Source organism: Mizuhopecten yessoensis, unplaced genomic scaffold (genome assembly GCF_002113885.1).
Source record: "Mizuhopecten yessoensis strain PY_sf001 unplaced genomic scaffold, ASM211388v2 scaffold9033, whole genome shotgun sequence".
Classification (NCBI taxonomy): domain Eukaryota; kingdom Metazoa; phylum Mollusca; class Bivalvia; order Pectinida; family Pectinidae; genus Mizuhopecten; species Mizuhopecten yessoensis.
In genome coordinates, this window is record NW_018407845.1 from 982171 (window position 1) to 994206 (window position 12036).

At 32.8% G+C, this 12036-nt stretch overlaps 1 protein-coding gene across 22 annotated transcripts in view; it reads left to right on the top strand.

The window, feature by feature from the left end:
- The first annotated feature begins 4580 nt into the window (after positions 1–4580).
- The window catches only part of LOC110457160 (prisilkin-39-like), a 41961-nt gene continuing 34505 nt past the window's right edge, over positions 4581–12036 (top strand). For 21 of the 22 annotated variants that reach the window (XM_021508276.1, XM_021508284.1, XM_021508277.1 and 18 more), the window contains exons 1-5: positions 4581–4687; positions 8139–8376; positions 8743–8754; positions 11054–11101; positions 11453–11473. In XM_021508276.1, coding sequence (XP_021363951.1) covers positions 8170–8376; positions 8743–8754; positions 11054–11101; positions 11453–11473 — 288 coding nt within the window. In that variant the 5' untranslated portion in view covers positions 4581–4687; positions 8139–8169. The remainder of the gene's footprint in view (positions 4688–8138; positions 8377–8742; positions 8755–11053; positions 11102–11452; positions 11474–12036) is intronic. The other variant, XM_021508285.1, reaches the window with a different exon arrangement.

Below are 12036 nucleotides of genomic sequence, written 5' to 3' on the forward strand. Positions count from 1 at the left end.
TCTAAAATTAATGTATAGATAGGCCCATTCAATCTAAAATCAATGTACAGATAGGTCCATTCAATCTAAAATCAATGTACAGTTAGGTCCATTCAATCTAAAATCAATGAACATATATGTCCATTCAATCAACAATCAATGTACAGATAGGTCCATTCAATCTAAAATCAATGTACAGATAGGTCCATTCAATCAACAATCAATAATCAACGCACAAAGACTCATCTAGTTCATGCTTAAAGAGACACATTCATTTAATAACCAATAAACAATGGGACTTATTCGATCAAAAACAACATTCGAAAAGATATATTCAACAGTAATACTCTTTAACGGTTTACATTAACTACTAAATAGGTTTTTAATATTATGTTATAGCTAAAATATGTGTCATCTCTCCTTTGCACCATCACTCTTTTGTTGTATTTTAACTTTTCATTCTTTTGTCGACTAGTAGAGTAGTAGAGAGTCCTAGATGGACGATATGGTCATATCGGGCAGGAAGTGTTTTCTTAATTTACTTTCTGTATCGGCTTATTATATCTTAAAATTTGAAATTATTTTCTTCGTTTATATAATTATTCATAAGTTTAATTTCATATGTACTTGTTAACTAAAAGACACGATTTTACCTTTTTTTCAAACATGGTTTTTAACAACTGATAGTCTGTAATTGATACAATTACGAAAAAGTTTTTAAACAAGTTATGGACTTGAAATGACCTAATTACAAAATACAACAACCGATTTTACAACAAATTGTTGACTTAATTTAACCCAATGAAATATAAGACTAGCGACAAAATATTAAATTCATGGTTTTTAGCAAGTAATTCACTTGAATCGACCCATTACACATGTAATATGATGACAAATTAGACTTTAATTCACCTTATTTCAGATACGAATTAATTACAAGTTGCCGTCATGAATTCACCAGATTGTAAACATGATTTATTGATTTGAATTTGTCAGTAATACACTTGAGTTAAACAAACTACCAACATATTAACACGAGAAGCATGCTGAACCCACCTCAAACATGATATAATAGACTAGTATCAACCCAGTCATAAACATGATATTATAGACTAGTATCAACCCAGTCATAAACATGATATTATAAACTAGTATCAACCCAGTCATAAACATGATATTATAGACTAGTATCACCCAGTCATAAACATGATATTATAGGCTAGTATCAACCCAGTCATAAACATGATATTATAGACTAGTATCAACCCAGTCATAAACATGATATTATAGACTAGTATCAACCCAGTCATAAACATGATATTATAGACTAGTATCAACCCAGTCATAAACATGATATTATAGACTAGTATCAACCCAGTCATAAACATGATATTATAGACTAGTATCAACCCAGTCATAAACATGATATTATAGACTAGTATCAACCCAGTCATAAACATGATATTATAGACTAGTATCAACCCAGTCATAAACATGATATTATAGACTAGTATCAACCCAGTCATAAACATGATATTATAGACTAGTATCAACCCAGTCATAAACATGATTTTACATAAACTTATGCCCAATTACAAACATGATCTAAAATAAAGAGCAATTAAACTAAGCCGGCATTCAAATTTTCACGAATGATGGTATAAACGGTAACAGAGCTCACATGCAAACATTCAAATCCTCAAAGTAAAAGTACTGACACATACACAAATATTCAAGTAACTGTAATAACGAATAGCCTCATTTGAAAAATACATTGGCTTTGAAAACAAGCCCAGGATTCCTTGTCTAGATGGCTTCAAACTTTGCCGGAATATTGGAACAATTCAGTATTCTAAAACAATTGGTAGACATGACATACTTACACTATTTATGATATTATATCAAGTTATAGATATGATATGCTCACAAATGCTCATGACACTTGAACGAGCTATGTCATTATCGCAGCGATTTAAATCTACCTAGTCACACATACACATTATCATTGTCAGATTGTTGGATCACATATTTATTCCTTTTTCATAGAAGAACAGTTTGACCCATCCCCTCTCGATCATTCTGCTTCACTTGAATATAGTGACACTAACTGTCATCGTAGAAAATAGAATTCAATCTATAAGCTCTATCATTCAGGATATTCATTAAGAATTATATGTCCATTGTACACGATTTACAATGTCATTGTCATATTTACATTATTTACAAGAGAGTTACCAGCATATAACCACAGGATACAGCTAATTCATGCTGCTTTATTAATTATATATTGATTTTGAAAACTTCTACAAGATTACTATGAAACCACGAATCTCGTCTTAAGTTTCAAATACTTAAAATTCTCCAGTACAAGAGTTAGGGAGACCTTTAATTATTATTATCAATAATTTATGATAGATTATTTGTATATTGCCCAATTTAACCTCAAACAAATTTGTCTAAGGAGTTAACATTCAAATTAGGGGAGAAATAAAATATCCAATCTGGATGACGTACCTCGAAAATACACTCCATGCAGGTCGGGGATCGAGAAAAGTATACACCTGCTTTTACCCACTGCATGTATCGTAAAAGGCGACTAATGCAAGAACCCCCTGCAGAATTGGGGATTTGCTTTCGTGCTATCTACATGGCAACACCTCACATTTATCTTTAATGTTGAACGTTCGCCCAGGTGAGGAAAGCAGTTGGTTCTGTCCCCAGGCCGAGACATACCAAAGTCCTTAAAATGGTAGTTGTTATTCACTGCTTAACGTTCAGCATTTAGGGGAATGGCAACAACTGGTTCACCCGTTAACAGTATAATGTAACCGGGCGGAATACTGTGTTGGGTGCCATCGGCATGGTATTTCAGTGAGATATCACTAAAAGGTGGGCATCAGATCCGTGCTATCACAGGGAGGCAAGTACACCAATATACCTTGCTTCCAACACTCATACACACAAGCACGCATACACTACACACATGGAGGCACGTCCTTAAATGACCTTAGCTGTTACTAGGACGGTAAACAATATGAAACCAAGCCTCCATAATTATTGATTACGTGTGAGGGAGTTTTGGTGTATGCCCACCAAGATGTTCTGCTTGTTATGGGCCTGCATTTCCAACGACATTCCTTTTGGTTACAACAGTAAAAAACCAAGTAAAACCCAATATAAGGTAAATTATACTTCACTCTAGGTAATTGAGTAGCAAGGTAAATATCTAGCGGAATCGATAATATCTTGCGGGAATCGAACCCAAAGAATTTTACTCATAGCTACAATTTGTCACCATTGTTGATAAAGACTCTCAGACTCCCTGTTTCTAACATCGTCCAATTAGCTTTTTGACTACAATTGCTCTTTGGTTCGCAAAGGTGGTAAGGTGACAATAGTTTTCATACAAGTGAAAGTCAAAGTTAGAAGTGAGGTGACAATTGTTGTCATACAGTAGGTGCATCTTTCTTCTGATTGTTCACCGGGATTATTTTTTTTATATAATTGGCTTCCATCACGTTTTAAATATTCTGTTCTTCAGTTATGATTAGTTAAAAAAAATCGTTCAGCGTAAATACACATAAAAAAGTAAGTCTCGATACGGTAGAATTGTCCGCATGATATATTATGATTGACGTACATATTGAGGTCGAACAGTGCACCACCATTTTGTTGTATTCATTTGAATGTGTGGTGTAACGAAAATGTGGTGCAGGATTTGCTCACATTTATGTAATGCATTGTCTAACCCCGGCTATTGCAGGGGTTCTTGATGCCTTTACACTGTCTTCTTGTCTCCTTGATTTTATTTCCCATTGATGCTTTAATATGTTTTATATTTCTCACAATTCACTTAAAATATAAAAAACACGTGTTTCAATATACTTCATAACAATTATTGTATGAGCACATTTCTGTTTATGTGCGTTGTTACGTTAACGCAGTCGTTTAAACAAAATTATATAAGAGATAAATTATATTAAGGGTTCATACTGTTTTTACTTATCTTTATCAATCTAGCTTAGGGAACAAATGTCGAGTTTACGTTTGAGGAAAATCGACCAGATGGCGTTATTTACCCGTCATTTCGATAAAAAGATTAGTGGACTGACCAGTTCCAACCATGTCTATCAGAAATCTTTCAGATGCTTCTGTAAATAGAAAAAGAACACTAGAAAAGCCTCCTAGGTATTTTAGTTGCAGTTGAATAAATTATATTAAGTATTGACATGGAGTCATTAAAAAGGTTACAACAATACCACCGGTTGCTTGAGGACAAACTTATTTTATTTGATACGTGTGGACCCTCCCGTGATATATCTAATATTGTGTTTGATGGGGCACGAAGTCGCTAGGCACAGTTCGTTTCGCTAGTCAGTTGTGTCTCACTAGATATGTCTTCATCTGTTAACGATGACTTGTTCAAGCTGTCCGGTCAAGCTCTCTATTAAATGCGTTTCTTTTGTATCTTAAAACAAATCTAGGATTTTGTGAAGCGTACCTTTGTGTGTTTTTGTGTGTCATTATGATGCATACATTTGTTACGAGTGTTTTGATGGACACCCCTCTACGTCACGAAACTATTCATTCAGGTAGATCGTCGGCCATGATGGATCAGTAAGAAATTGTATATAAATATCAGGCCGAAGAAATGTCTGTTACTCCTCCATAAACAGCCAAAGGTAGCAGTCATTTCCTCTTTTATCAGGTAAGTTTGTTGCATTTACTTTTGATATAGATCCTTACAGAGCGATTATAACTAGTAGCTAAACATATGTATTGTATGACATAATGGACCTAACCTCGGTCTCTAGAGAAATATTAAATAATATCAAATTTTTATTAATTCATTGAAAAGCATCTTCAGTATTTGTCTTGATTTTTAGGCGTTTTGCTTTCTTATATTAGCCGATGTTGTTCCTATCATAATCTGAGAGTTTTACAGATGTTTAAATACACTGTGATGAGTGTATCAGAGATAGTATACTGAAATGAGTGTATCAGAGATAGTGTACTGAAATGAGTTTATCAGAGATAGTGTACTAAAATGAGTGTATCAGAGATAGTGTACTGAAATGAGTGTATCAGAGATAGTGTACTGAAATGAGTGTTTCATAGATAGTGTAATGAAATGAGTGTATCAGAGATAGTGTAGTGTTAAGGGAGTTTACTTATACCAAGATAGTAGTATCAAAATGTTAAAGAGGTTTCAAAACCCTGGAATACATAATATTTGTTATAACATTCAAGAAATTTTATATACCGTCACATCTTACAAATAACAAAATAACAAACCCTAAAATCATGATAAAAAGCCGCACCTTATATTAATTTTGAGTATGGAATCCCTTGCTTGTATATTACATTTAGTAAGGTATCGCAGGATTGTATCTTATTTTATTAAGGAATAGCAGGCTTGTATCTGATATTAAGTAAGGAATTTCAGGATTGTATCTTAATTTAGTAAGGAATCTCAGGATGGTATCTTATTTTAGTAAGGAATCTCAGGATTGTATCTTATTTTAGTAAGAAATCTCAGGATTGTATCTTAATTTGGTAAGAAATCGCAGGCCTGTATCTTATTTTAGTAAGGAATCTCAGGATTGTATCTGATTTGTTGGAAGGAATCGCAGGATTGTAACTTATTTTAGTAAGGAATCTCAGGATTGTATCTTGTTTTAGTAAGGAATCGCAGGCCTGTATCTTATTTGTTGGAAGGAATCTCTGGATATTTTATTTTAGTAAGGAATCTCAAGAGTGTATCTTGTTTTAGTAAGGAATCGCAGGCTTTTATGTAATTTTAAGTAAGGAATCACAGGCTTGTAACTTATTTAAGTAAGGAATCACAGGCTTGTAACTTATATAAGTAAGGAATTGCAGGCCTGTATCTTATTATAGTGAGAAATTGCAGGCTTGTATTAATTTTTAGTAAGGATTCAGAGGCTTGTATATTTTTTTAGTCAGTCGCAGCCTTGTATATTTTTTTTAGTAAAGAATCACAGGTTTATATCTTATTTTAGTAAAGAATCGTAGACTTGTATTTTATTTTGATAAGGAATCTTAGGCTTGTATCTGATTATAGTAAGAAATCGCAGGCTTGTATTTTATTTTAGTAAGAAATCGCAGGATTGTATCTTATTTTCGTAAGGAATCGCAGGCTTGTATCTTATTTTAGTAAGAAATCGCAGGCTTGTATCTGATTTAAGTAAGAATTAGAGTCTTGTATCTTATTTTCGTAAGAAATCGCCTTCTTGTATCTGTTATTTGGTAAGGAATCGCAGGCTTGTATCTGTTATTTGGTAAGGAATCGCAGGCTTGTATCTTATTTTAGTAAGGAATAACAGTCGTGTATCTTATTTTGGTAAGAAATCGCAGACTTGTATCTTATTTTTAGTAAGAAATCGCAGACTTGTATCTGAAATTTAGTAAGGAATCGAAGGCTTGTATCTGATATTTAGCAAGGAATCACAGGGTTTCATCTTATTTTAAGTAAGAAATCGCTGGCTTGTATCTGATATTTAGTAAGAAATCGCAGGCTTGTAACTTATTAAAGTAAGGAATCGCAGGCTTGTATCTTATTTTTAGTAAGGAATCGCAGGGTTGTATCATACATATTATTTTAGTAAGGAATCGCAGGCTTATATCTTTATTTGAGTAGGGAATCGCAGGCTTTTATCTTATTCTCAAGGAAGTACTATTTCGTGGTTATTTAGACAGAAAGCTGTCTTGCTTATTTTCATGTCCTTTTTATCAGCATGGAAAAATAAAAAGCTATACAGTTTAATTTGATAAAATATTTGTTTTTTATTTTTTTATTTTACAGAATTGTTTTAATTATCAATCGTGTAATGTGTTGTTTCCCTTAAAACGTGTTTCGGCCAGCCTATTGTCAATTCAGACTTATTATGGAGTTGTTTTTAACAGATGTTTAAATACCCCGGGAGAGCTTATAAATACACCGGAAGAGTTAAACAAAAGTTTTATAGATGTGTAAATGCAACGGCGAAATTAACGAAGAGTTTTTCAGAAGTTTGAATACGCCGGGATAGTTAGCTAAGAGTTTTACAGCAGATTAAATATTTTTATATGATACATTGTCAATACATTTTTGCCTGTGTGCTTTAATAATTAAGGAGGTATTCGCACCAATATATTCTAGTTCTTATCATTTCTATCAAGCTTTTCAGTTGAAATATGGATAGCGCGATGTAAGAGCCATAAAACTGGATACCTAGCTTAACTCTATATCAAAACATATCTACATATAAAACATAACAAAACAAGTACATAATATCATATAAAAAAACTTCATCAATATTGTTTAGTAGATATTGCTACGAGAAATCAATCCGTGTTAATTTATAGCACAGTTCCGAGTAGAATTATTTCTTATAACAAAAGATGCACGAGTTAGCTATGAAAATGTTCTAAAGCATTTACATGGGGTGCTATAAAGTAGTCATGTGAGGGTGTTATAAAGTAGTCAGGTGTGGGTGTTATAAAAATAGTCTGGTGTGGGTGTTATAAAGTAGTCAGTTAGTTATCGTTAGATTATGTAGCATTAGTTACAGGTATAAGGTGTAACATTGATCGTTAGATAATGTAACATTAGTTACAGGTATAAGGTGTTACATTGATCGTTAGATAATGTAGCATTAATTACGGGTATAAGGTGTAACATTGATCGTTAGATAATGTAACATTAGTTACAGGTAAAAGGTGTTACATTGATCGTTAGATAATGTAACATTAATTACAAACGTAGCGAAGATGTCAGCATACACCACACAACAATTGGAAATAAAGTGACATAAAAATATTATGAATGCGGATAAGATAACATACATCTTATGAGAGATAACTATTACATATAAATGTTTTACTATACTGAAACATAACATATGTCATACATAGGGATAACTAGAAGCTTAAATCACAGATGTAACGTTTACAATAACAAACATAACATATGTCATACATAGGGATAACTAGCAGCTTAAATCACAGATGTAACGTTTACAATAACAAACATCGTTTGTACAAATAATGTGGTATAGATCATCAAAGATGAACAACAGCGAGTACGCCAATTGAAAATAAGCTTACAAAGTCAACCTAGTAGAAAATAGCTTTACATGTGAAATACGTAATATTTTTAGGTGATTCACCAAGTGTAACAAAGGTAACAAGATGAAGGTTGCAATCCTCCTGCTGGTCTGTGTGTCCTCCGTACTGTCAACGTATGCTCCAATCCAAACATCCGTCGGGTATTCCGCACCCGTTTATGGCGGGCATATGCAGGGTAATACCGCTATGTACGCGCAGGCACCAACATATGCCTTTAACCAAGGTGCCACATCTGTCGGCAGCGGAATGCCAGGCTTCGTTGCTCAAATAGTAAGTCATATTAAGTCTGTGTTAGTAGGTCAGGGAATGACATTATAGCTTTTAATGATAAAATGCACATACTGAGCTAGAAATTCATACAATGTAGAAATACGTTATTCTGGTTAATTACAAAATGTTCACAATCTAATTAAATTGATATAGTTGACCTACAGTAGGAAAAGTTTATTGTATATCAGGATATTCGGTTCTTATCTTATATATATAAGTAAATCTGTATGCAGAGTGTCTTGTCAATCATAGTCACCAAACTGTATCCAATCAGATTCGTCGCTGTATTATTTCTATGGTGTATATGATAAATACCGTACAAAGGAACGTTGATGCTAATATTTAGCAACTTGTTTTTTCTTTTAGAGCGGACAAGGGGTAAAACATTTTCTTATTATATATATGTATATCAAAATATATTTTAATGTGTATGTCCAACCTTGCATACATGTGATTAATATTTTCCCGCAAATAACACGTTTATCCTGTATGTTTTCACTGCCATATATCCGTTTGTTGTTGTGCATGTTTTAATTTACATATGCCCGTTTGTTGTTGTGCATGTTTTAATGTACACATGTCCGTTTGTTGTTGTGCATGTTTTAATTTACACATGTCCGTTTGTTGTTGTACATGTTTTAATTTACACATGTCCGTTTGTTGTTGTACATATTTTAATTTACACATGTCCGTTTGTTGTTGTGCATGTTTTAATTTACATATGTCCGTTTGTTGTTGTGCATGTTTTAATTTACACATATTCGTTTGTTGTTGTACATGTTTTAGTTTACACATGTCCGTTTGTTGTTGTACATATTTTAATTTACACATGTCCGTTTGTTGTTGTGCATGTTTTAATTTACATATGCTCGTTTGTTGTTGTGCATGTTTTAATTTATACATGTCCGTTTGTTGTTGTACATGTTTTAATTTTCACATTAATTAATGTTTCAGTTTAAACTATTTTCTTACTCAATATGTCTGTTTTAATAGACATATTTATACAAGGCAGATTTTATGACGCTATAATATTATCTTTTTCTATATATAAAATGTTTTAATGTTATTAGAAGGTAAACCTAAATACCTTATTACGATTTAATTTTAATTTGTATAAGATAGGAACAGTACGAAAAGACATAAATAATTAACCCCTGTCTCGTTTTAAATAGGAAATTCCTGACAAGTATATCACTTTCTGATTTAGAAATTTTCCCAAAGTTTCTCAAAGGATTTTCAACCAGTAATAGTCAAATCTGAGTAAAAACTTTTGGAAAAGTGTATTCATAGTTTTGTTTAAGTGAAGATAAAAATGTAACCTACTACGCTTATATGAGAGAGATGTAAGAAATTCTACGATGGGATAAATAAACAAAACAGTACTTGCGCAACCTTCACATTATATACATATCATCTACCTTTGACATAACAAATAAAAAGACGTTAAACAAGGCAAATCCGTTTCTACACAACCTTTCAAGTGTGTATTTTTGTTCAAATCTTACAACTTTTTCTTCACAAAATATTTAGTCTTTAATAAAAAGCAAACATCCAAACGCTTCATTTTGTACTGTCTTTGACCAAGAAAAAATCGTTGACCACATCTATCGTATTTTTCCTCCAGAGCTTGTAATAAAAGACTAAACAGACAAGACTAAATCACTCCATCCGCATTTCTCGATCTTTACTTACACCATGACCAACAGGGTAGGCTAACTACTAAGCTGTACGGTAAACAGGACGATTTCAAGTTTGCAATTGTGAACTTTCCCTTTCTTGATAGGAATATCCCTACATCCCCTACCTACGGTGTTTCCAAATAAGCAGGTTGATCAAGACCATTGACAAGTTTTATGGTCGCCATCAGGATCTGGCAGAAAAACATGCTTTTACATTGTGTTAAATGTGGGTCGACATTTTAGCTCGGATGACAAGGATAATTAAAAGATGTGTTGGAAAGCGTTCGCAACAATATTTCGTTATATGATTATGTTAATCATCAGTTTTTTTTGTTCAAAATATCCACGTACATAGTATGTTATCAACCTCAATAGTACTTTTTGAAGGTATTTATATACATTATTTAAATTAAAATAAGTATGAGACAAGATGGAAACCTGATCCATCGGGTCACCTGATTTGTTTTGGAATGGCTGCAATGTTGAAATATATTCATATGTTTCACATTAAGTTTGACACAAGGACATTATACCAAATTACCCTAAAATATTTACACGATTTTACATCCCTTCTCCCTAACCATCCCCAAACGTGATATAATGTACACCTCCTCTCCCGCACAAACCCTAATCATTCAATTGATTTGACAGCACTCTCTCGAAGAAGCTTTAAATGATTCGATAGCCCCACTTGAAACGAACCCCAACATTTACATGACTTTTTACGGGGTTTTTTCAAAGCAAATCCCAGCTTTCATTTTTTTTAAATTTGCCTCTCCAAAAACATGACCCAAATTTATATGTTATATTTCATGCTCTCGTCCACACACCCCCCCCCCCTCACACACACACAACAATTGAATGCTTGTGTTAAATGGTATGGAGGCTATTTGTCCGTTTGTCAGTGTCTACCAATGTTAATCCGGAAAGGCTTTGTTTACACGTTGAGAGTTTTAACTGAAATTCTAAATGTTGGTTTCCTGTTTTCCATTTTTTAGGCATCTTCCAGCGGTAGATACAACGGTGGATACAGCTATGGAAACGCAGTAAGTAGTGTTCATACTGATGAGTTTGAAAAGATAATGTAACATTTTGTTTTAATGATAAAGTTTTGTTTCATCTAAGAAATATTTTAAGTAACCATATCTGTTTTAGTAAAAAGATCACTCAGCAGGGTGACAATTACAAACATTTTGTTTTGATTATAAAACTCAATCAACACATGGTTTATCATCATAAATGTGTCATTGTATTTGTATTGCTATTTTAACTAGGAGAAGGTCACACTATATTGATATAGGTCAAACGTCGGGTAGACTTGATTTACGAATTTATCAGGTGTTGGAAAGGGTAAAGATGATTAAAAAAGTAAATATTTCTTTTTGTTTTCTTTTTAGTACAATGCAGGACCCGTATCGGTAAGTATATTTACAACCGCGGATAGTCATCATAGAAACCGTATATAAACATACAAATATATATATATACCCCCCCCCCCCTAGAACAAATCCCAACAATTGTTATCAATTGGTTTCGCTAAATCTAATAAAATCAAATCATACTTACTACACTTTGACCGTTTACGTGGTCAGAAAGAAGTTCCAACATGGAAGTGACAATTATGATACTTCTTTAAATTATATCATATGGTATATCATCATAAATTGTGCTGTTAATATTTGAAGGACTACTTTTTCACAAGGGGAAATAAACAATATATACACAAAACTTAATACCAGTTATACTTGATTTAATATTCTCTAAGGTAAATCATTGCCTAAAGTAATCATATACACTCTTATTGCTATCAAACTTACAGCAAATATATACTCTCTCAAGTTTATCAATATACGTTGTCAAGTTTATCAAAACACGTTGTCAAGTTTATCAATACACGTTGTCAAGTTTATCAATACACGTTGTCAAGTTTATCGATATACGTTGTCAAGTTTATCGATATACGTTGTCAAGTTTATCAATA